General features: G+C 31.6%; 3 protein-coding genes across 3 annotated transcripts; 1 reads left to right on the top strand and 2 right to left on the bottom strand.

The window, feature by feature from the left end:
* Window positions 1-3,273: 3,273 nt before the first annotated feature.
* Window positions 3,274-5,944, top strand: LOC7492096 (style cell-cycle inhibitor 1-A-like). The gene is made up of 4 exons (XM_052452754.1): window positions 3,274-3,441; window positions 3,915-4,040; window positions 4,149-4,204; window positions 5,489-5,944. The coding sequence occupies exons 1-4, from the start codon at window positions 3,375-3,377 to the stop codon at window positions 5,717-5,719; spliced, it is 480 nt and encodes a 159-aa protein (XP_052308714.1). The 5' UTR covers window positions 3,274-3,374; the 3' UTR covers window positions 5,720-5,944.
* Window positions 5,945-9,571: 3,627 nt separating this feature from the next.
* LOC18099089 (probable aspartic proteinase GIP1) lies at window positions 9,572-11,124 on the bottom strand. The gene has a single exon (XM_006382904.3). The coding sequence runs from the start codon at window positions 11,076-11,078 to the stop codon at window positions 9,687-9,689; it is 1,392 nt and encodes a 463-aa protein (XP_006382966.2). The 5' UTR covers window positions 11,079-11,124; the 3' UTR covers window positions 9,572-9,686.
* A 5,981-nt stretch (window positions 11,125-17,105) lies between these two features.
* LOC7480434 (probable terpene synthase 3) lies at window positions 17,106-20,218 on the bottom strand. Its single transcript, XM_002306363.4, has 7 exons — window positions 20,033-20,218; window positions 19,452-19,722; window positions 18,852-19,224; window positions 18,550-18,768; window positions 18,331-18,466; window positions 17,973-18,221; window positions 17,106-17,664 (listed from the first exon to the last, which is right to left on the bottom strand). The coding sequence occupies exons 1-7, from the start codon at window positions 20,135-20,137 to the stop codon at window positions 17,365-17,367; spliced, it is 1,653 nt and encodes a 550-aa protein (XP_002306399.3). The 5' UTR covers window positions 20,138-20,218; the 3' UTR covers window positions 17,106-17,364.
* Window positions 20,219-21,097: the final 879 nt, after the last annotated feature.

Raw genomic sequence — 21,097 nt, 5'->3', positions numbered from 1 at the left:
ATGATTTTGATATGTATTCCCCAGATAGGATTATTCTTTCGATTTGTCCTCTAACATAACATCAAACTTTACCATCAAATTCATGATGGTTATACTCTCACAAGGCATTGTTTTTTTCAAAAAGGCATCGACCATATACTCTCACTTCTTCATTTCAAAGCCAATTAGACTTGCATACCATTTAAGAGCCATTCTAGTCAAGCTCTCATGAAAATGATGAATTATAAGCTCCTCATAATAAATGATTTTAGCCATTTTACCATAATACACCTTGAGGTAAATTTGAGCCCTTCTATATTTGATAAATTTAGGAGCTTCAGATTTTTTAGGACTCTCAACATCTAGCAAATGACATATTTTCCTATCTAAAAATAGATCATATGAGTCTTTATTTTTTTATGGTTATACTGAATATACCATTTTTCTCATGGAATGATAACCATCTATATTGAATCAACTTAATTATCAATCTTTCTCTTGAAGCTTTGACAAAAATCAATGGAATAACCCATTGTTCATGTATGGTACTTGCATTTGGCATTCTCATTGTACCATTTAGGAAAGGGTAATTGGATGGGTTTAAGTGGTTGAAACACTTTTTTATGAGCATTTATAAGGCTTTGATAGATTTCATTAATGTGAATTGGGAAGGGAGAAAAATGCTATTGACATTTTCTTTTGTGGTTTGGATTTTGATTGATATGATATCCAAGCTAAAAAAAGAAACGAAGTTGTTTAGTGTATCTGATTGATATCGATTTGCGGAGAATTCTAAGGTAGGACAATATGAGCCTTTGATGAACTCAAGGCATTGGAAGCAATAATTTAAAAATTTTAATTAACTAGATAAGCACTTAAAACTCTTTTCTAATAAAGGCATGTAGAGGGACAAGGACGCATATTCATAGTGAACTTCTTAGTATTAGCTTTCATGTATGAGGCTTCCTTTTAAAACGAGTGGTTCATCCTACTGGATTGGTTAACTAAGCCATCTTCATTCTCACAAAGTTAATCTGCTTTTGCCTAGGCTAAACTTCCTTTTCATCTCCCATTTGCTTCTTGTACATCTTGGTAAGGGTTATCATTTAGAGGTAAATCTATATTTCTCATTCAAACAGAAGACATGTAATTTTGCAAAGCTAATAAATATAAGATACTTGCGGAAAAGAAAAGGTAAATTGAATACGGGTTCGCCCTCTAGGGGTGACAATGGTCGTCATCTATAGATTTAAGAACCTAATGTCATCATTACATCGATGAGGGAATTTATATTCATTTCAATTAATTTGTAATAACACAGAATCTTGTAGAATTTTTGCGACAACCATTTACCACCTAAAATTCATGGAATTCAAGACGCTATATGTCAAGCTTTCCTCGATAAAATTTACAAATGGCACATACAACCTAAGAACATATTATATTCATTAAGTGGGCATGTGTAGGTTTTTTTAATTAATTTTTTTATTAATCAAAGTAATACATAATATTAAGATCTTACTTCTACTTCATACCTTGATGACCTTCACAAAGCCCGAGTTGATTTTTAGAATCAGAACTCTTACCATTAGGAAGTAGGTCTATGAAGTGTTTGTTAGTGGCAAGGGCAGAAGATCCTTAATTGTTCATTTCTTTAACAAGCTACCTAATTATTGGTGTATCAATTTGATGGAGAAATTCTTGTATCATGAGATGATAAGAGCAATAACCTAGCATTCAATCATGATGTTCCATTTTTCAAAAATGTATTTGCTTCAATTATTAGTCCTTGTTCGCAAAGGCCACTAATTACTGGATTGTATGTATAAATATTAGGTTGAAATCCTTCATTAGGCAGTCAAAAAAATAGTTTATTTGCATATTAAATCTTACCATACTTGCACGTTCCATTAATAAGAATATTTAGATCACTAAATGAGGCTTTAAGTCACTCCTTTTCATCTCTTGAAACTATTAAAATTAATTTTAAAATATCTTTTTAGTTATTCTAGGTACATGTATGTAAAATATTAATATAGTTATCCTTTGAGTCTATTGAATTATCCATATACTATTATAAAATTTTATGTTAAGTATATTGTAATCTAAGTCCAAGTTTATAAAACTATGAAACTTCCTCTCTTATAAGAATAAAACGATATGAAAAAAAAAATTCTCTTGCATCATCCTCCCCTTCCTACCTTTTACCCCTATTTTTTTTTTCTAAAACGGTATTAAAGCTAAATAAGGTAGTATTTGTTCTAATATCAATAGGTGTTTCTTTTTATGCAACCCTACATAATATTTTTTTCATTTAATTTTATTTAATTACTTTTCTATGCATGTTTATTTTCATTATTATTTAATTAAATAAAAATTTGATTAAAAAAACAAAGTTATTGAACACAACTAGATCCATGACCCATGTTGCGAGATAAATTATTTTTTATCTACATCTGACTTTTAATTTTCAAATTTAGTATTTAGTTATTTTTAACAACTTATTTTTTTAATTTATTTATATATATAATTCTAAATTTATTTGATTATATCTATACATCAATTTTTTTATTTATAATTAATTTTTTAATGTCAAGAAATGGGTTGAAAATGTCTTCCTATTCAATTTTTTGTTTTAATTTTTTTTATTAATATGAATGTTCGAAACAGATTTCACGTACCTTGACTAATCCTATAAACTTTAAAATTAAAAACTATATAAATTTACGAGAGTACTCGGCTTTAACTTTTTTTTGTTCCACGCATGATGGAGCGCGGGCCAACACGAATGGCATACTATAAAGTATAGTTATAAACGATATAAAATTTAGTATAATTGTTTAAAGTACATTACTTGATTGATAAAAGAGTCAAATTCTTCTCTGCAACATTTGGGCTTTGAAATTTGAGAGCTTAGATAAGAAGTTCTGAGTTTTTTCAAAATTTTAGTCCAACATAAGGATTTCGGCTCTAATTCATTTCGGTCCATAATGAGCTTCACTTTTAACTTTAGTTGTCTTTTTAAATAGGATTATAAATTTGTTATTTGTAAATTATAAATGTAGTATTTAAATTAAGTAGTTTTTTTCTTTGGTTCTAAGAATAATTAAATAGTTTTTATATGTTAAAATCTATTTATAACTTAGTCATTTTTCTTATTTCATAGTTTTTAAGAAATAAAAAACAATATGAAAAGAATAATAAAAAAACATTTTTTTTTAAATTATTAAATTAAATTAAATATGATCAATATTAATTAATTATTTTTTAAACTAGAAAAACTAGAGTAGCTAATTTATAATTAATTCTTTCTAATTTCAGTTGCATTCTCCTCTCCTGAAGTCCTGATATATACACTTTTCTCTCTTACAAAAATAAAACATATTTCGCCGAAAATGGGAGACGAAAGGAAGGAGAAGAAGAAGAGCAGGAAGAGAAGCTCCTCTTTGTCTTCGACTGAAGGTTCTCTTATATATATATATATATATATATATATATATATATATATATATATATAGATATATTTTTTCTGTTTTTTTCTCGAGAAAGTGAAAGTAAAAAGAAAATTGAAAGCATGATCTTGAATTGATATAATATGTTTTCTTTGATGAGTTTTGAATAAATTGAAAAACCCACCTCAATTCTTCCGTGTAGTTTTGTTGAGAACCAACAAGTTTGTAATTTTATGTTCTATGAGACCTCAAACACGAAATTTGTTTGTTTTCCTGCATTTTCTCAGCAACCAAACAGAGCTTGGTATTGTTATAGTTGCCTTTTTTCTCTGGGTACTGGGTATAATGGAAACTCAACTCAATTATGTCAGTGGTCTAATTAGGAGGAAAAAAAAGTTTGGTTTTTCAGGGTCTTTAAGGTTTCCAACGAAAGATGGGATTGCTATGTTGTTTTTGAATTTGGCTTTGATTGAAATTGTGTAGATGAAGGAGGAAGAAGGAAAAGGCAGAGAAGTGACAAGGAAGAAGGAGACGGAAGGAGAAGTAGAAAGAGTGATAAGAAAGAGAAGAGAAAGGACAAGAAGTCTCATAGGCACCACTCTGATAAAGGTATACTCTATACTATTCTAGTTTCTTTGTGTTTTTTATGTTTATGAAGCATGACATATTTTTCATGCTGTTGTTGTGTTCTGACCTTGCTAATATTCATTGCCTCAGAGAAGAAGTCTAAGGATAAACACAAAACCAAACGACACAAAGGGGATCGCGACTTGGTATGTTTGTTAAGCCTGTGGTAATCTTGAAGCAAGCTTTGATATTTTCTTATGTTGTGATTTGTGAAAGTAAATTAGGGTTTTGATTTTGCTGCTACTGGTGTTATGCCTTACCAACTCATGCACCTAAACCTGAAAGGAAGGGTGTGTTTTATTTATCAAGCTGTAGATTGTGATTTTGGATATTTTCAGTTCTTATTATGGTAGGATATTCTCAGGAATAGGTGCTTGGATAAAATGTGAACTAAGTATCCTAAGGCCTTGCAATGAGTTTTTGAATGAAAGGCACCTAGAATTCATAACATAAGCTGATGTGCAAACAAATCTAAATGGGGATTCTAGTTCATCCTCTCAGCAGATGTGTGGGGGTGGTCGTAATAATGCTATATACACTTTTTGGTGATGCAATCCTATGTGACAGGAAAACAATCCACATGTGTGTAATGTCCGTAATATTGCAAAGAATACTTGTTGGTAATGTCCCTTAATTTAATCAGTGTATTAGGCCAAGTTCCAGTGATACTTTCAGTAACATTGAGAAAGTTTAGAATTACTGCTCTAGAGACTTGATTTTGCAAATTGTATCCACCTCTTGCTCAGCCATCATCCTTGGACTGGTGAAGAACTTCCTGTCTACTCTGCAAACTGGAACATAATTCTAAATATACACATCATTTATTGGGCCCTACAGAGCAAAGTAGAAATAGTTCTAAATGCCCTTTGTTTCTTGTAATGCATGGAAAGCACTAAGCTCTACCTATTTAAGAGCTAACTGCAGTTTCCTATTTCAATTGCAAATGTTTTAATTCTTTTGAATTTAGGACATTCTGGGGCCTCGATATGTGTAAAAATTTTCAATCTTTTACTTGGATGCTGTTAATGGTGGTGTACTTTAATAGGACAAACAATGAAGCATCCTATTCCAGAAGTGGAAATAATTTCTAACTCCTGTAAATGGCTGGAACAAGTGTTGCATTTAATTTAGCCATCGTTGATGCAGACCATGCATGAAGTATCCTGCTCGGCAGAGTTCACTTAGATTGAAAGTTGTTGATTAGAGCAGTCAAAACTAGGAAAATCTTATGTCATGCGCATCCTGTCTAAGTGTATCATAGGTACACAGGTCAAAATTTGAAATGTTGAAAGTTAACAAATTACCTTGGAAATTTCAGGTGTCATATGTTTGAACTTGAATGTGATTTTGGTTGGTGAGCATTTATAGATTTATTTGTAGAGTTCAAAGATCATTTCACTGATTTCTGCTGTAAACTTTTGTTCCTCCAGAAACCTGAGTTTCAACTGTCCAATGACGATTACTTCTCCAAGAATAATGAGTTCGCTACTTGGCTAAAAGAGAAGAAGAAAGTGTTTTTCTCTGACCTTACATCGGAATCTGCACGAGAATTGTTTTCAGTCTTTGTCAAGGACTGGAATGCTCAGAAGCTTGAATCCCGATACTATGAGGGCATTTCAAGTGGGCCTCGAAGTGCCCATAACTGGGCACTAAAGCTTTAGAGAAGAAGACAGCGCCAGTGGTTTCGCCTTGCTTTGTTTTTGTTTTTGTATCTGTATGTCTTTCTATCCTGTTCTACGGACACTGGAGAACTTGACATTTTAAATCAGCTCATGCTAGAATGTTGGCATTTTGGGCCATTCTATGAATTGCTTGTAGGGCACACTTGCATGATGTGTTTGATATATTTTAATCATCAAGAATAGTTGTTAATCAACTTTAAATCACCATGTTTCTATTGCAAAAACTTGAAACCGGAAAACAATTTTCTATTTTTCGCTAGAATATTTCCCTCCGTTACCATCCATCATATACAATCTTCCTGTATTTTTCTGTCTTCTCCGTATGGTACCGAACTTAGTAATATTGCTACACATTGAAGATTTTGGGTTATTTTCTTATCATGAGGAGCATGACACGTTAAATAATAGTATTAGTAATTGAGGAGATAATGAAGGAAAACAATTTTCTCCAGAAAAAGAAAAAGACCTAGGTCAGTGAAAGAAATTGACCATGGTATCTAAAATCTCCAAAACCCCACAAAACAAACAAAATTTGCACTCAAGAACATAATTTGTAGATGATCATAAAGGTATAAATGTTCTGCTGACCGAAGCCATCTCAGGACCTGTATAATGTCCTCAAAGAAGTGAAACCGACTAACCCCATCCCTTCCACACTAGTTTTACTGAAGCCAATGAAAAATTCCAACATACATGTATTACAGGCACATCATTAAAATAAAGTGAAGTGGGACAAGAGAGATTTGAAGAAATAAAAGGAGAAAAGACAGAAAGAAGAGGAGGAAGGAGCTGGGAAGAAGAATAGAATGAGCGGGAGAGGAGAGCGGAAAGAATCCATAAAGTTAAAAGAATACATATAGATAACAAAACCCTACACAACCAACAATTGGGCTTATAACACACTAAATAAAATATCCAACAAACAATATAAATTAAGCTCAATAGAAATCCAATAACATAGACTTGATTGTGTTCAATCTCTCATCCAAAGAGTGGAGAGTTAGGCTATCATTAATTGTATATGATCAAACACGAGTGTGGACTATATCTCGGGTTCAGTATCCCTACCAATTCTCATAAGGTTATAAGAACTTGATTCTATCAAGTATAGCTCTAGTCAACTCCAATAATACTTTCAAAAAATAGGATTAAAGTTCTGCAATATATCTCCAATCTCCAATAATTCAAGTACAGTCTAAAGTAGGTCATCCTGTCCACGAACTGAGATTCATTAAACCTTATCATCTCTGTTAAAAACAATTTGTGCATCCAAAATAATATCAATATATTCCTTTTGTATTAATGATAAAGGTAATGGGGTAAGAGTTTCAAAAGGATCATTAGGATTAGGGATAGGTTGGTGCTATTTAGATATATTAAAATTAGAGCTAATACCAAATTTTAATTATAGGTTAATAACATAAATATTTTATTCAACTATTTGTAACACTTTGAAGGGTCTAGAATTCCTTGCCTTTAATTTTTGATTGGTTTAAGGAGGATACCACTCATGTATAATTTGTATGATGAAATAATCTCCAATATTAAATGCTACATGATATTTATGTAAATCAGCTTGAAATTTATATTATTCATTACCTGTTTGAATTTCTTTTATGATCTCAATATACAAATCATGAACTCTACATACAAAAAAACTCATCTAAGTTAGACATCTTAGTGTGGGGAGACGAGAGAAAAACTTGTAGATGTCATAGGTTTGTGACCAAGAATACTATATAACTAAGGGTGTAAAATGAAATAAACGTTATTCAAATCCTGAGTAGATATTGATTGAACACAACTTGTTAACTTGGGATCATCCTCATCTTCCTCATCATGAATAAGTGGTATAGGATTAGAGAACTCAACATGTCGCTTAAAGTCTTTGAAGTGCTGAATGTCAAGTATAAGGGGTAAGAAATTAAGGATTTTAAGAGGACATACATATTTAAACCCTTATAACACTATACTTACCTCTTTAATGGTTTTACTAGAGAGTTTCCTGAAACTTCCTCTACAACTAAAGTAGACACAAATTAAAAGATTTTTTCTAATCCAAATTCTCAAACTCATTTGGACTTGTCATGTTAAGTTCTTCTTTTATATTAATTTCATCTAGATCTTGAAATTCCTCAAGATTAAGTTCATACACTTGATCACCATAGTTTTTCTCTTCACTTATACATTCTTATTCTTTGATGAATTGGGCTTTAGTAGTATAATTGGCTGAATACTTGAGCTCATTTTAGGAACCTCATTAAGTACTCTTATTTTGTTCTTCCTTACATGGTTGGCATTACTAGGGTTGGGTTTGTGGGGGTGGAGCATCTAATATGAAACTATTGTTCCCTAACTGAGGCCTAACAGGGATACTATAGAGGTCCTAGCGTTTCACCCATTGACTTTTTATAAGTAACTCATTATCTTTCGCAAAGGTATAAGCTTTGTTAATAGTAGAAACATCTCAAAGTATAACTTCTCTCCTAAGATCATCATTGAAGCCCCTATAAAACATACTTAAAGTTGTGGCATCATCCTCTCTTATAACACATTTCATCCATACTCATCAAATTGTGCTTTGTATTTACTAACAAACTTATTTCTTTGTCTGAGATTATTCTATTAGTCTAAAAGTTATTTCTATAAGATTGAGGTAGGTACTTCTCCTATATTTGTTTTTTCATTTCAATTGAATTAGTGATAGGGAGATTTACATCTCTTGTCTAGACAATTCTTAACAATTTCCTAATAAAGTTGGACAATACCACTAAGTTTCATTTTAACAAATCTAATTCTTTAATTTTTAGACAAGTTAAACCGATCAAGATTGATGTAAAAGATCACAACGTGTTAGAAAAGGGCTTACATGATCCACTTACTCATTTTGCTTTATTCTTATAACATGATTCTATGACTTTTGAAGATGCCATTAAAAAAAATAAAGTGGAAAAAGTTTATGAATGATGAAATTAATGTTATTGAGAAAAACAAAATTTAAGAATTGACAAGGATTCCAAAAAAACAAAAGATTGTTGGTGTAAAATGGATATATAAGACAAAATTAAAGTAGATTGGTGAAATTGACAAATATAAAAGCACACTTGGTAGCTATAGGTTACAAGCAAGAGTACAATGTTGATTACAAAGAATTTTTGCTCTGGTTGCAAGGTATGATACAATTAGATTGATTATTGCTTTGGCAACTTAGATTCATGGCCAATCTTGTAAAACTAACAATTCTATATAAAAACCCTCGTTCGAAGAGAATTTTTTATTGTTAAAGTGAGTGTTTAAGAACTCCAGTTTAAGAAAAGATTGTTAGATATTAATTAAAATCCGAGTATAAGTAAGAATTATGATAAAAAAATTAAAAAAAAATATTTGTGTTAGACTATAATTAGAATCTTTGTTTAACTAGTTAGTTAGAATATTTATTAGATTATAATAGTTAGAGGTTGTAATATGCTTATAAATATAAAGATCAATATATATTCAAAATTTTAAGAGTGTTGATTTAAAATTTAATCAATCAATAAACATAACATTTGGAAGTTAAATATATGTGCTTTCAACAATTGATATGTGGTTAGGTTAATTAGGAGAATAAAGACTCAGCAGCTGTTCGTTTTTCAACACAATTTTGGACTTAACGGTTTGGTTTTTAATTTTCATCTTTCAAGAAATGACAACTAGGTTTATAATTATAAGTAAAGATCAAAGGAGAAAGGGACGGTGAATGTCCCCTCTTCATTTTCTTGATCATACATAATGGTGAATGACTAATGCATCACAAGTTGCAAACTTTTTGAAACAAAATTGTGAAATATATATCTACAAGTCACATTTTATTGAAAGAAAATCTCCGGCCTTTCCTTTAGCCTTGTTCAGCTTACAATCAAAAAGTAGAGAAAGATTCAAATGAGACAAAACGGGGTTCATTCTTTTAGATTTTCTTGGTAGAAAACTTGAAATTGGAACAAGTAGTTCCCTTTGACAGAATCGAGGAGCTAAAACCCAATTTCTTGGACTCCAAATCGAATTGCAGCATATTATCCTCCAATTGATGACCACCAATCACGACAGATGGACTCCCAATCCAAGTTGAATCTCGTACGGTAGTTCTAGCCCCACCATCCACAAAAGCCAGGCACCATACATCAACACCTCCTTTCTTTACAATCCTAACCATAGAATTTGATCCAAAGATCTTCCAAACGACATCTTTGTTATGCAACACAAGATCGATGGTTGGCACAACAGGTCCCATCTTTGTAATCTTTATGTCACTTGCAGGGTAGCAGACACCGAATGGCTTAACGGGTTTCGTTGTTGTTTTAGTAAGATTGTAAGTTGAAGAAGCAGCTGCCTTCAAGAATGCTCTAGTAACAGCTTTGTAAATAGAACTCTCTAACTTCGTATATGGAGCAACAGTGCTGATCGTGGTCCCTCCAAAACCATTCTCACTGGTAATGGCTAAGAGGGATTGATTGAATTGCACCACCTTGTTGTTTACTTTTACAGAAGTCAACTCTATGTAATATTCAGGTGAAGCGATCTTATTGTCAGGTCCGGAGTCTTTTCCGACAGGGTTCACAATGAGTGGAGTATAAGTAAGAGAACTTGACAGGTCAATGCCCGGCGAGAAGTAATAAGGGCCTTTAGAACCAAAGAAGGCCACACCAGGCTGAGATTTTGAACCTGACAAGCAAATCGCAAAAAAATGCGGAGTGATCTGCACTGGGATGGAGATGTTTGATCTGCCAAAACCTGCTAAGCCAACAACACCTCTAGCCAGGCCTTTGAGATAACTAGTATGACCACAGGAGAAGATAAAGTTGCGGATTTTTTCCAATGGTCCAACTTGAGAAGAACCATTTATTAATTCAGGCAAGGCTAAATAGTCAAGGAGGGCGGTCGCAATGGGGTCACTTCTTGTAAAGTCGATAGGCTTGATGGGGTTTACAGGAGAGAGCAAGCAAGAATTGTTGGCACAATTTGGACCTGGCGGATCCACACAGTTGACAAGGCAAGCAGGTTGACCTAGCAAATCAGCAAGTGGATAATCACAAGGTATGTGTTTGTATGTGGTGGAATGGAAGTACTTGTCGTCACAGTTGACCCAAGTAAAACTAGCGCCGAGGTCGACGAGTAATTTGGCTTGCCTGAGAGGGGTTTGCAGGTACGCAGTGATGATGTATTGGAGCGTAGAACGGTCCTTTTGAATAGGCGACACAAAGGATTTTGTTGCTGTTGCTTGGAGAGGAAGAGTTAGGGAGGTTGTAAGAGATTGGATAAAGAAGAAGGCTAAAACTAAAACTAGTTTTGCCATTGCCATCTTGACTGGTGCGTGGTTGTCGACGAACCTGATGAAGAAGTGATGCGGGAAATGCTTGTTTATATTGCTGGCCTTGGGGCTACGATTCCTCGAAAACACATGCATGGGTGGCAGGTCCACGTGAGTTCTTGTTTATAAAAGGTAAAAGAGATAAATTCATGTGCGGTGGATTAATGGCTTGTCTTTGTCCAAGCATACACAAGGAAAGATTCTCCTAGGATACACCAATTAATTTTTTTTTTCTATGAATACATCTGGTAACTTTTTAAGCTTGTTTGTTTTTTTAAAAAAAAAAAACTTTTTTTTAATCCACTTTCCCTGCTTTTCAATGTTTGGCATTCTTAAAAAAATTTAATCAAGAGAAAAGGCATTTTTTATCAAGAAAAAATTAGCTTTGAAAAGAATTTTTTATTTTATTTCATTATTTTTCAACTTTTTCATCTATCAAATTTGATTTTTATTCTTTTAATAAACTTGAAAACAAAATTAAAGTATTAAAAAGTTATTTTTCAATTTATTTTTCAAGACATAACCACATATTTAAAACCGTTTTTCAACTTATTTTCATGATAATACTAACAAACATCGAAAAATTATCTTCTTTTCAGGAATTCATTTCTCATGTAATTCATTTTTTGACAAACAAACAAACCTAAGATATTATAGAAAATATTATAGGTGTGGTGTTTATACTATACACCACGCCACTATAACCACTCTTTTACTATAGATATACTAGTAATTTTGTTTTTTCATTATGGTCATTAAACTTTTTCTTTGGAGAATTAATCCTTTCATGACCAAATTGATGGCCAATTGTTTCTGATTTCTTAATAAACAACAACATTGAAAGAATGAGGGTCAAAATGAAACAAAGGGGGAAAATTGGTGGTGACATTGAAATTTGCGCAAAAGTTTGAATTGGTCCTTATAATTTGCAATTTCCAACTTTTCAGTTTCTTTGGTTTTTTGAAAATTCAATTTTTGTTCAATACTTTATTTTTCTTATTTTTTTTAGTTCATAGTTTAAAAGACAATAGAGATAGTCACAAGATTTTGATTGAAGGGGGCAAAAGTTTTGGTTGACATGTATTTTTACCACGAGAAAGGTCGAACTTGGTGTCAATGAGTTCCATTTGATGTGAGAGATGCTCACCTAGGTGTTCCTTTTCCTTTCCATCACCTAAAATGATAGATTTGATCTCGATAAGTATTTTAAAATTGAGTTGATTTTGAGTTTTTGAACTGATTTTAGGGTTATTTAAAGTCATTAATGGATTGATAAATAAATTTTTTTTAGCAAAACAATAGTTGTCTCAACTTCTGGACAACCATTAGGTTGCCAAAAACTAGGCTAGCAGATGATGCATCATCTGTGCAATTTTAAAAAAAAGGCCTAGCTTAGACCATGCCTTTTTTGGATGGATTATGTGCACGTCTGACCTGTTTTGTTTTTGTTTTTTTTACTATTTTTTTTATTTTTTTTTATTTTACTCTTTAGTTCATTCAAATAGATTGACTAAAAAATAATATTTATGAAATACCAATGAAATTCCATTTTTTTTCCCCAATGAAATCATAGCCTTTCTTTTATATTAGCAAGCACTCTTTCTGTACAACTCTTTTTTATTATTGTTTTTATATATTTTTTTATTGCTACATCTTTTATTTGATTAAATACCATTCGGCCTTTTGCATTATTTCATGAAATTTGATGACATTATTATTTTTAGCATTAATAGCCAACATTTTTCTTTTGCAACCCTCCACAATAATTTTAATTCACAATTAGGGTTTAAGAAAAATAATTCCACAATAATTAAATACTTTTATTTTTTCTTTTGATTGAATCCTTTTAACCTTTTTTTTCTTTTAATTTCATCCTTTAATATTTGATTGATTTTGAAACTGTCTTTATAATTTGTTTCGGTCTGTTTTTTATAAGGTTATTACAATCTCAAACAAACATTCTAATATCTAATCAGTGTTGAATTTTATGTGTTTATTTTTGTTATCATATCATTATGTAAAAAAATTATTTTAAAAAAACAAAGTTGTTAAACCTAGTGGGGATATAATTCGGATTGCAGATTTGACAAGTTAAGTTATAAAACTTGAGTTGAACACTTTCTCAATATTAAAAATAAAAGACATTATAACACCCTGTAACTTTTAATGCAACTTCATCTTTTCCAATAATCTTATACATGTAAAATGAGGTGATTTTTTTAAGCTAACATTTCCTTATCTTCATATTTTATTTAGAATGATTTTGACACATCTTATAACACCCGTAGTACACTACATAAGCATATCTAACATATAAGGAATCTTCCATTTAAAAATAATGAATTTATCCAATTGAACAAATTAGCAAAGTTTCCCCAACACAAAAATCCTACCTAAAATTTTAACCCGTTTTAATACTTGCAAAAATAACAACTCAAACTACATTCGGCCATGCAACCAATACAAAGCAACATTATATCATTTAAAGCTCATCAGAAGATGTAGTTATAATAGCTGAAAACATATAAGTTCTTTATATGTATATGAAAAACTAATGATTTGATAGGTTAATTAGGTTAAACTGGATTCATGTCGAACGTTAGCACACTTATTTGAGAACTTGTACACTTGAGTCTCAAAGTTCTATCTAGTCCTTATCACAAGTATAGCCGAATTCAAAATGTGGGGTTGAAGGTTTCTTCCATTCAAAACGAGTTTAAAGAACTAGCTCTGCGTAGGCAGATTGTATGTCAATGTAATCTTTCAATTTAACAATATGTATAGTTCTGATTCGTTTTGATTATTAATGCAGATGCGGGGTTAGGTTTTGCCATCAATGTGGAGGACCATTCCATTTCGGCATCCATTTCGGCATCAATGTGGAGGACCATTCCATTTAGGCATCAATGCGGGGTTATTAATGCAGATGCGGGGTTAGGTTTTGCCAACAATGTAGCCTTAGGCATCCCACCTAAACTTATTTTATTGATTACATTTATTCAGCATAACTATACATAAGTAGAGTTTATATTATTTTACAAGCTATATACAAATATATATTTATTTAATGAACTTGTTTTATGATGAAATGAGCATGAAAGTCTGCAATATGATCTCAAGGTTGTGGTAATAATGGAAATATACTTGTAATATACGGAAGACATAATTAAAAGATAGGGTAAGCACCCATATCCATTACTACTAATATTTTTACGACAACCTTAGGAATAAACACAACTTTTGAATATAAACTAGATGATTGGAAGGTTGAAATGGTAATTATCAACACTTTTTGAATATTATACAAACAAACTAAAAGAAAATGTATTTTTATAGTGCATTATGTGCTCCCTCTCATAATGCACCGTAGGCATCATTATTCAATGAATAGTAATGTTGGTGATACTTTGTGTTGAGATTTTCTTTTCTTTGCATATTCTTGGAATACAAGGACTTTGATAGAATTGAAAAATTGAATTAGAGGCTAATTTGATGAAATATGATTTAGATTTTAATTATAAAAACAATTAAAAGAAGAAGGACCAAAATAATAATAATAATAATAATAATGAGGTTTTTTTATTTTTTTGTGCAAAAAACTTTATTTTCATCCAAAAATTTCAGTTACACATTTTTTGGTCCCTTTAATTTTATTCATTCATGTATAGGTCCTAAACTTTATTTATTTCGGTTGTGTTTGAGTGTGTTTGTTTTTTAGATAGTTTTTGTAGTTGTGGTTTAAAAAATGTAAGTTTTAAAAAAATGTGGTTAAGTGTGGTTAGTTGGATAAGATACGTATTTGATAAAAATTATGATTAATATTTATGTGTAGCAAAAAACATGTATAAAATATTTGGTTTAGTTTCATTTTGGTAAGAGGAATGCCATTGATTTATATTTTAGCTTTTTATTTTGCTAAAACAAATAGATTGTGACACAAAATGATTTTTATTCTATTTAATTTTGGGCTTCTTTGACTAATTAAAAAGTGTTTTAATGTTAGGAATATGTTTGATAATTAAGGTGTTTAAGTTGATGTTTTTTATGATCTTAGGTGAGAAAAATGGTTGATGAAAAACACATTATCTGTTTTTTTTAGTAGACAATGTGTTATTCGCCCATCAACATCATAATAATAATAATAATAATAATAATAATAATAAGAAGAAGAAGAAGAAGAAGAAGAAAGCTCAGTATGCATGCTTGACTTTTTTTCTATTTGAGCCAAACATGCAGTCCAACATCATAGCCTGGACACCTCATTTTTTCTATAGCCTTTTGACCTTTTTCTTTAAAAAATAGTTTTTTTTCCTTATATTTTTATTCATTGTACTATAAATAAATAATATTTAGATTATTATTCAATTTTGCTATTGCTAATAAATAATATTATAGTTTTTATAGTAATATTAACAAATATTCTTTTAAGTACTGTATACCTTATACGAAGAAAATTAAAAATTTTGTCATCAACATTCAATGAAAATAAAATTTTCCTTTTTGTTATTTTTATATATTTTTATATGATTTTATCACTTTAATAATTCCCTCCTTTAATCACATATAAAAAATTATTTTAATATATTTTATTAAAACTTGCTTTTGAGATCATGATAAATATTTTTTATTTAATAAATAACACTTGTGATTAAAAAATATATTTTTGTTGAAATAATAAAGAAATGCACTAGTAAGGAAATGTAGTTTAAATTGAAGAGATACATTTTCTCTAATTATTTCAAATAATTGAAATTTTTATGAACCTTTATTTTAATTCACATTGCCTTTTATTTAAAAAACATTATGATAATAAAAAAAATATTTTATTCAAACCAAAAAATACATGAATAAAAAAATAATAAAATGTATTTTTCATTTAAAATTTAAATTATTGTCTTTCATACAAACATTATGATAATAAAAAAAATTGAAATTTACCTGTATTTATTTAGTAACCAGTAGAAAAATGGATGAGGGTCATAAATTCCATCGATTCCTATTGATTCTTCACGACCGACAATTATAGGTTCATGTATCTGGATTTTTCACCTTATATATCTACTGTTTTACTCCATCTAATTAATCCATTTCTCTTCTTTCCAAAAGTTGACCTTAAAGTTCCAAGTCTGGCTCTCTTAAAGAAATCAGTGTTTATTTTGGGGTGCGATCCAAACATGTTTTTATTAAATTTTTTTTATATTTTAAAATTATTTTAATATGTTGATATCATTAAAATTAATTTTTAAAAATAAAAAAAATATTATTTTAATATATTTTTAAAAAATAATTTATATTCTCTTACATAATTACTGCACATGCCAATTACACTAAGGAATCATTCCATTTATTAAAAAAATAAAAATAAAAACTATTTAATTTGCTAAGAAATCATATTCGACGCAGTGACGAGCCTCCCTTCTAAACTATGAGTCTTGGGAGGCTGAGCTTGCATGATAATCATTAGTTTCTTTAGTAGAGTTCCAATTGTAGATAAAGGGTGTTTGAAAGTGTATTTTTTAAAAAAAATTATTTTTTACATTAATATATTATAATGATTCAAAAATATAAAAAATTAATTTTAAATAAAAATAATTATTTTTTTTATAAAACCCAATTACATAGTCTCAAGAAAGTCTGAATTCAAAGATTTAAACAAGGGAAAACTCTACAATCCTGTTGCTTTACAATGCCGCCGTACCCTTAAAAAGTTTATACATGGCTTATGTACCATTTAAGGCAACTGGGCAAATAAGTTGCCACATGTTTTGTCCTTGTAGTTTTAGAAAATAATACATAGTCTTAGATTTTTTTTATGGTGATTTTTTTTTGGTTGAACTGGGTTATTGTTGTTGTTGTTTTAGGCTTTGCTTTCTCTCTAGTTTTTTTTCTCTTAAAATCATTCTCTTTAGATCTCCATATGCATGTCATTGTACTCTTATTTACATATAACTCAATTTATTAACTCGTAATTTATTGATCAAAATAAGTTGTCCTTGCACCATATAATAGTAGATTGCATTTTCGAAAAATCCAATGGATCATGGGACTTTATTATAATTTACCCAAAAGCAAGGAAAAGGAAGTACAATATTAGAAAATACGTAAATTAATTAATGAAACAATCACCGCAGGTTCCCAGCTGCATGCGACATGGGGATCTAACTGGTAGCTCCAATGGAGTTAACACCTGCGTGATTTTTCTTCTAAAGGTTTGTTTGAAACAAACCGGACAATTATTTATACCAATTTGTATATTTATTATCATAAGGCAACACCATCATGCTACAACTGGAAGGGGATCTACGAGGAAAGCAGTCAGCATTTCCTTCGTCGCGTTCTTGGCCTCTGTATAGCCATCATAATCCTTGTATACAACGTCTATGATACGAGCTAGATTAAGCATAAGTATCAAGACTTGCCTAGGAACAGTAGATGGCTTGAGAAGCTCCTCATTTATGTCTTTCCAATCACTTTCAACCATCTTGTTCAACATGTCATATGCTTCTTTCTTTGAAACACCATATTGCTTCATGCAGCACTCAACAGCTGACGCAACATGTCCTCTTTCTTGCTCAAACTGCATTTCAAACCAGACAACTGTTAGCAATGTTTTTTTTTTTTTATGTTAACTTATTCTTAAGTATTAAAGCATGCGTGTTGTTGCATGCACCTTTTGTCAAATTTAATTAAGCTGGTGTAAATTACAATTAAATTCTAAGTGTGGGTCTATAAGCATATATATTGCAAGAAGTAAACTATTCTAATCAAAGCAGCGACGAGTTCGATCGATAATTGTTGTCAATAAACACTTTTAACAGTGTTCCTGTGCTGAGAAAGAAGGAAATGTCTTGAGATTTAGTTGCTTGTCAATGACTATTTTCGTACCTCATGGGATGTAATGTCATCCATGAGCCTACCGATATCAGATGAGGCAACCACGATTTTAGGATTTTTTAACATCCACTCAAATACCTCCTTTGAACCTGTTTCTGCCATCCCACATAACCATGCCACTGCGGCCATAGGATAACAAGAAGTATACACACCACCACGCCTGTATTCCTCCAGTTGTGGAACACAGTCTTGGTTGAACCATCTGGCTTCAATAAGGTAGGCCCTTGCTTGATTCTTCAACTGTGGCATAAATCATTATATACCAAGTAAGTTAATTTGGTTTTCTTTGTCAGATATGCGAACTAATGCCAGTTCACGAAACATAGAATGAATTAGAAAATATGTATACCATTTCTCTAGAGTAGTGCACGCAGTATGGTCTTCCTTCCTTCCCTGTCTCTTGCTCAATTTCATCGAAGAAACCAATTAATGCCTCAAAAAACAATTTCATGTAATCTGGCAGATCTTCCATGCTAGTATCCCACCTGAAAATCGATAATATTATTCTAACTTCATAATATGCGTTCGCAGTCAAAGAAATTCATACAAGTATATCCAACAACTAAACCTTTCAATCTTTTCGGTGAAAAGCTCAAGTTCTTCAATCGTTCCGTGCACATCATATATGTCATCCAATATGGACAAAAATATAAGTACTTTTGTTATGAACCTCCTTGCAAGTACAAATTGTGGCTCAAGAAATGCTCCCAGTCCCCAAAAAAAGCACTCAATCACCCTGTCTCGAGCAAAGGGTAGCTTTGTAGCAAAGTCCAAGTCTATCCACCACCTACAATACATGCACCAACATGTCCAGTACTCTCGTTGAACTCTTATTTCTGCGTAGGAATTCTACTTAAATTAATAACTTACCTAGAGATAATCCTCAGCTCGTCCTGGTAGCACTTTTGCACTACATTGAAATCCAACTTTGCTAGCTTTAGAACAGCTCCAGTGCAAGCTTCGTCTTGCTGGTAGATAAGGATGTGGTGCCATTGCTCATGCTTTGGTACGCCTTTGAGGAGAGGCCGCTTCAAAGCATGACTTACTTTGTCAGCAAGAGGAGAGACCAGATGAGCAACCGCGGACTCGAGGTGAGTTTTGCAAAAGGAAAGAGCTTTATCTAGCGTATCTTCTCCATGACCACCGAGGAAAGAAGCTTCATATAAACTTAGCAAGCCTTCCACATCATCAATAAGATTGTCCTTGAAGTTGCCTTTTCCGTCCTTGAACTCGTTGAAAATATCTGTTTCACAAACAAGAACACATAATGTCAAGAACAGGATGATAAGAACACACAATAAATCGAAATCGATAAGCTTATTTTTTTCCACATCATCAATAAGCTTCATATAAACTTAGGAAGCCTTCCACATCATCAATAAGATTTATTTGTTTCTATGAGTTTTCTTGTGTGTTGCCCCTCGTAATAAAATTTCTGTTTTCGTCTAATAAGAAAGAAGGACAGCTTACCACTTGAAACATTGTATCCATACTGTCTAAGTAATCGAAATCGAAGAGCAACTGTAAAGAGGTCATCGTCGAAGTTGTTGCCATGATAAGTATTGTATGCGTGCTCTATTATGTCATTAATTTCTCCTTCAAAATGGTAACCAATGCCTAGCCGAAGGACAATGTCCATCAACTTCAGCTTTTCTGATGGTTTTAGAGTGGCGCTTGTAACCATGGTCCTCACTTCTTCTTTCAGCACCTCAACTTCCTTAATCCAAGCGCTGAATAGCATCTGAGGAAATGAAATTAATAAATACTTATTAGAGTGCATATAACTCAATGCCTGCATGTATTCTATTAATTACATCTACATTGAGCAGCATATATATATTTTTCATGGAAAATTTTAATAGAAGCTGAACTGCTATGGTAACGTTTGGTGGGATAAAATGCATTGAAAAGGAGAAGAATAAAAAAAGATGGTTCGTGAAACCTTTGGAAGGTGGATGTCTAGCATTTCACTTAATTTCTTCCAATCCACAATTTCTACAAATTAAAACATAATAAATATGAATTTATACTTGCATAAGTAATTGCTTTACCTCATCACAAGGAGTCTTGTTGATGAAGTAATCACCCCATACAGAAGGATGAAACTCTGCTGTTCGGCGAAATTGAGCTTTTGGGGTTGATTCTTGAAGGGCCATCTCTTAGGTGAAACTATGCAACAAGATTTAAGAAACTGAGTCCGGTGTTTAAGGCTAGATATGATCAAATAGCATGGGTTGAGGTAGTGTATTTATAGGAACAATCCAGCGTCGCAGTTCTTCACAACTTTTCCTCGATGAATATCTTATATTATATGCTTACAATGGTTTCAAATAGTGATGTAGAATATTCATCCTCAATTAAGAAAAAAGTTCGAGTCAAAATCATAACTAAGAGGGAGTACATGCCTAAGAATAAGACAGCAAAAAATATATATATATATATTCCTTTACTATATATTAATTTCATCCCGCCAATAACCCTTCTATCAAACAAGTCACGTCGGCAAACAGCCATCTTTGTCTTTGTCTTTGTCTTTGTCTTTGAGGGTGCAATACCATGTCATAATTTCCAGAAAATCACTTCAGTTCACGCTTCTTAAATGTTGCCTTACGTACTCTCCAGTATCTTTTGCAAGTATCTGTGGAAAAGTAGGGTGTAATCTTAAACTCTCTTTGATGAATACCTTTTGGTGCTTTACCTGGTCAAATCTTTCGCGGCAGAGCGCTGGTAGTATTTGATAGGGGAGATTAAAAATAATATAATAAAATATATTATTAAAAAACTTATTTATTTAAAATAAAAAATATTATACTATTCTATATATTTTACAGGTCCGGACTCCTGCTTGCCTTCCCTAGTTCCGCCCCTGTTCCTATCGACAACCTTTTGGACTTCCCAACGTTTCTGAAAATGAATGACCATTCTAAAGTGCTCGCTCACGATATTTTACTCCCTCCAGTGCACAAATATCATGAAACAGGATAAGTGAAACAAGGAATATTGTTCGATTTTTTCAATGCATATCAAAATGTTGAATTTTGTGAATTGTACACAAATGTAAAAGCAGCCACGGTAAATTCTTTGAAAATATTGGTGGTTATAGAGGTTTTTTTTTA

The sequence above is a fragment of the Populus trichocarpa genome, chromosome 5 (genome assembly GCF_000002775.5).
Source record: "Populus trichocarpa isolate Nisqually-1 chromosome 5, P.trichocarpa_v4.1, whole genome shotgun sequence".
NCBI classification, from domain to species: Eukaryota; Viridiplantae; Streptophyta; class Magnoliopsida; order Malpighiales; family Salicaceae; genus Populus; species Populus trichocarpa.
The sequence above is the reverse complement of the archived record's forward strand: the minus strand, read 5'-3'. Positions and strand labels throughout refer to the sequence as shown.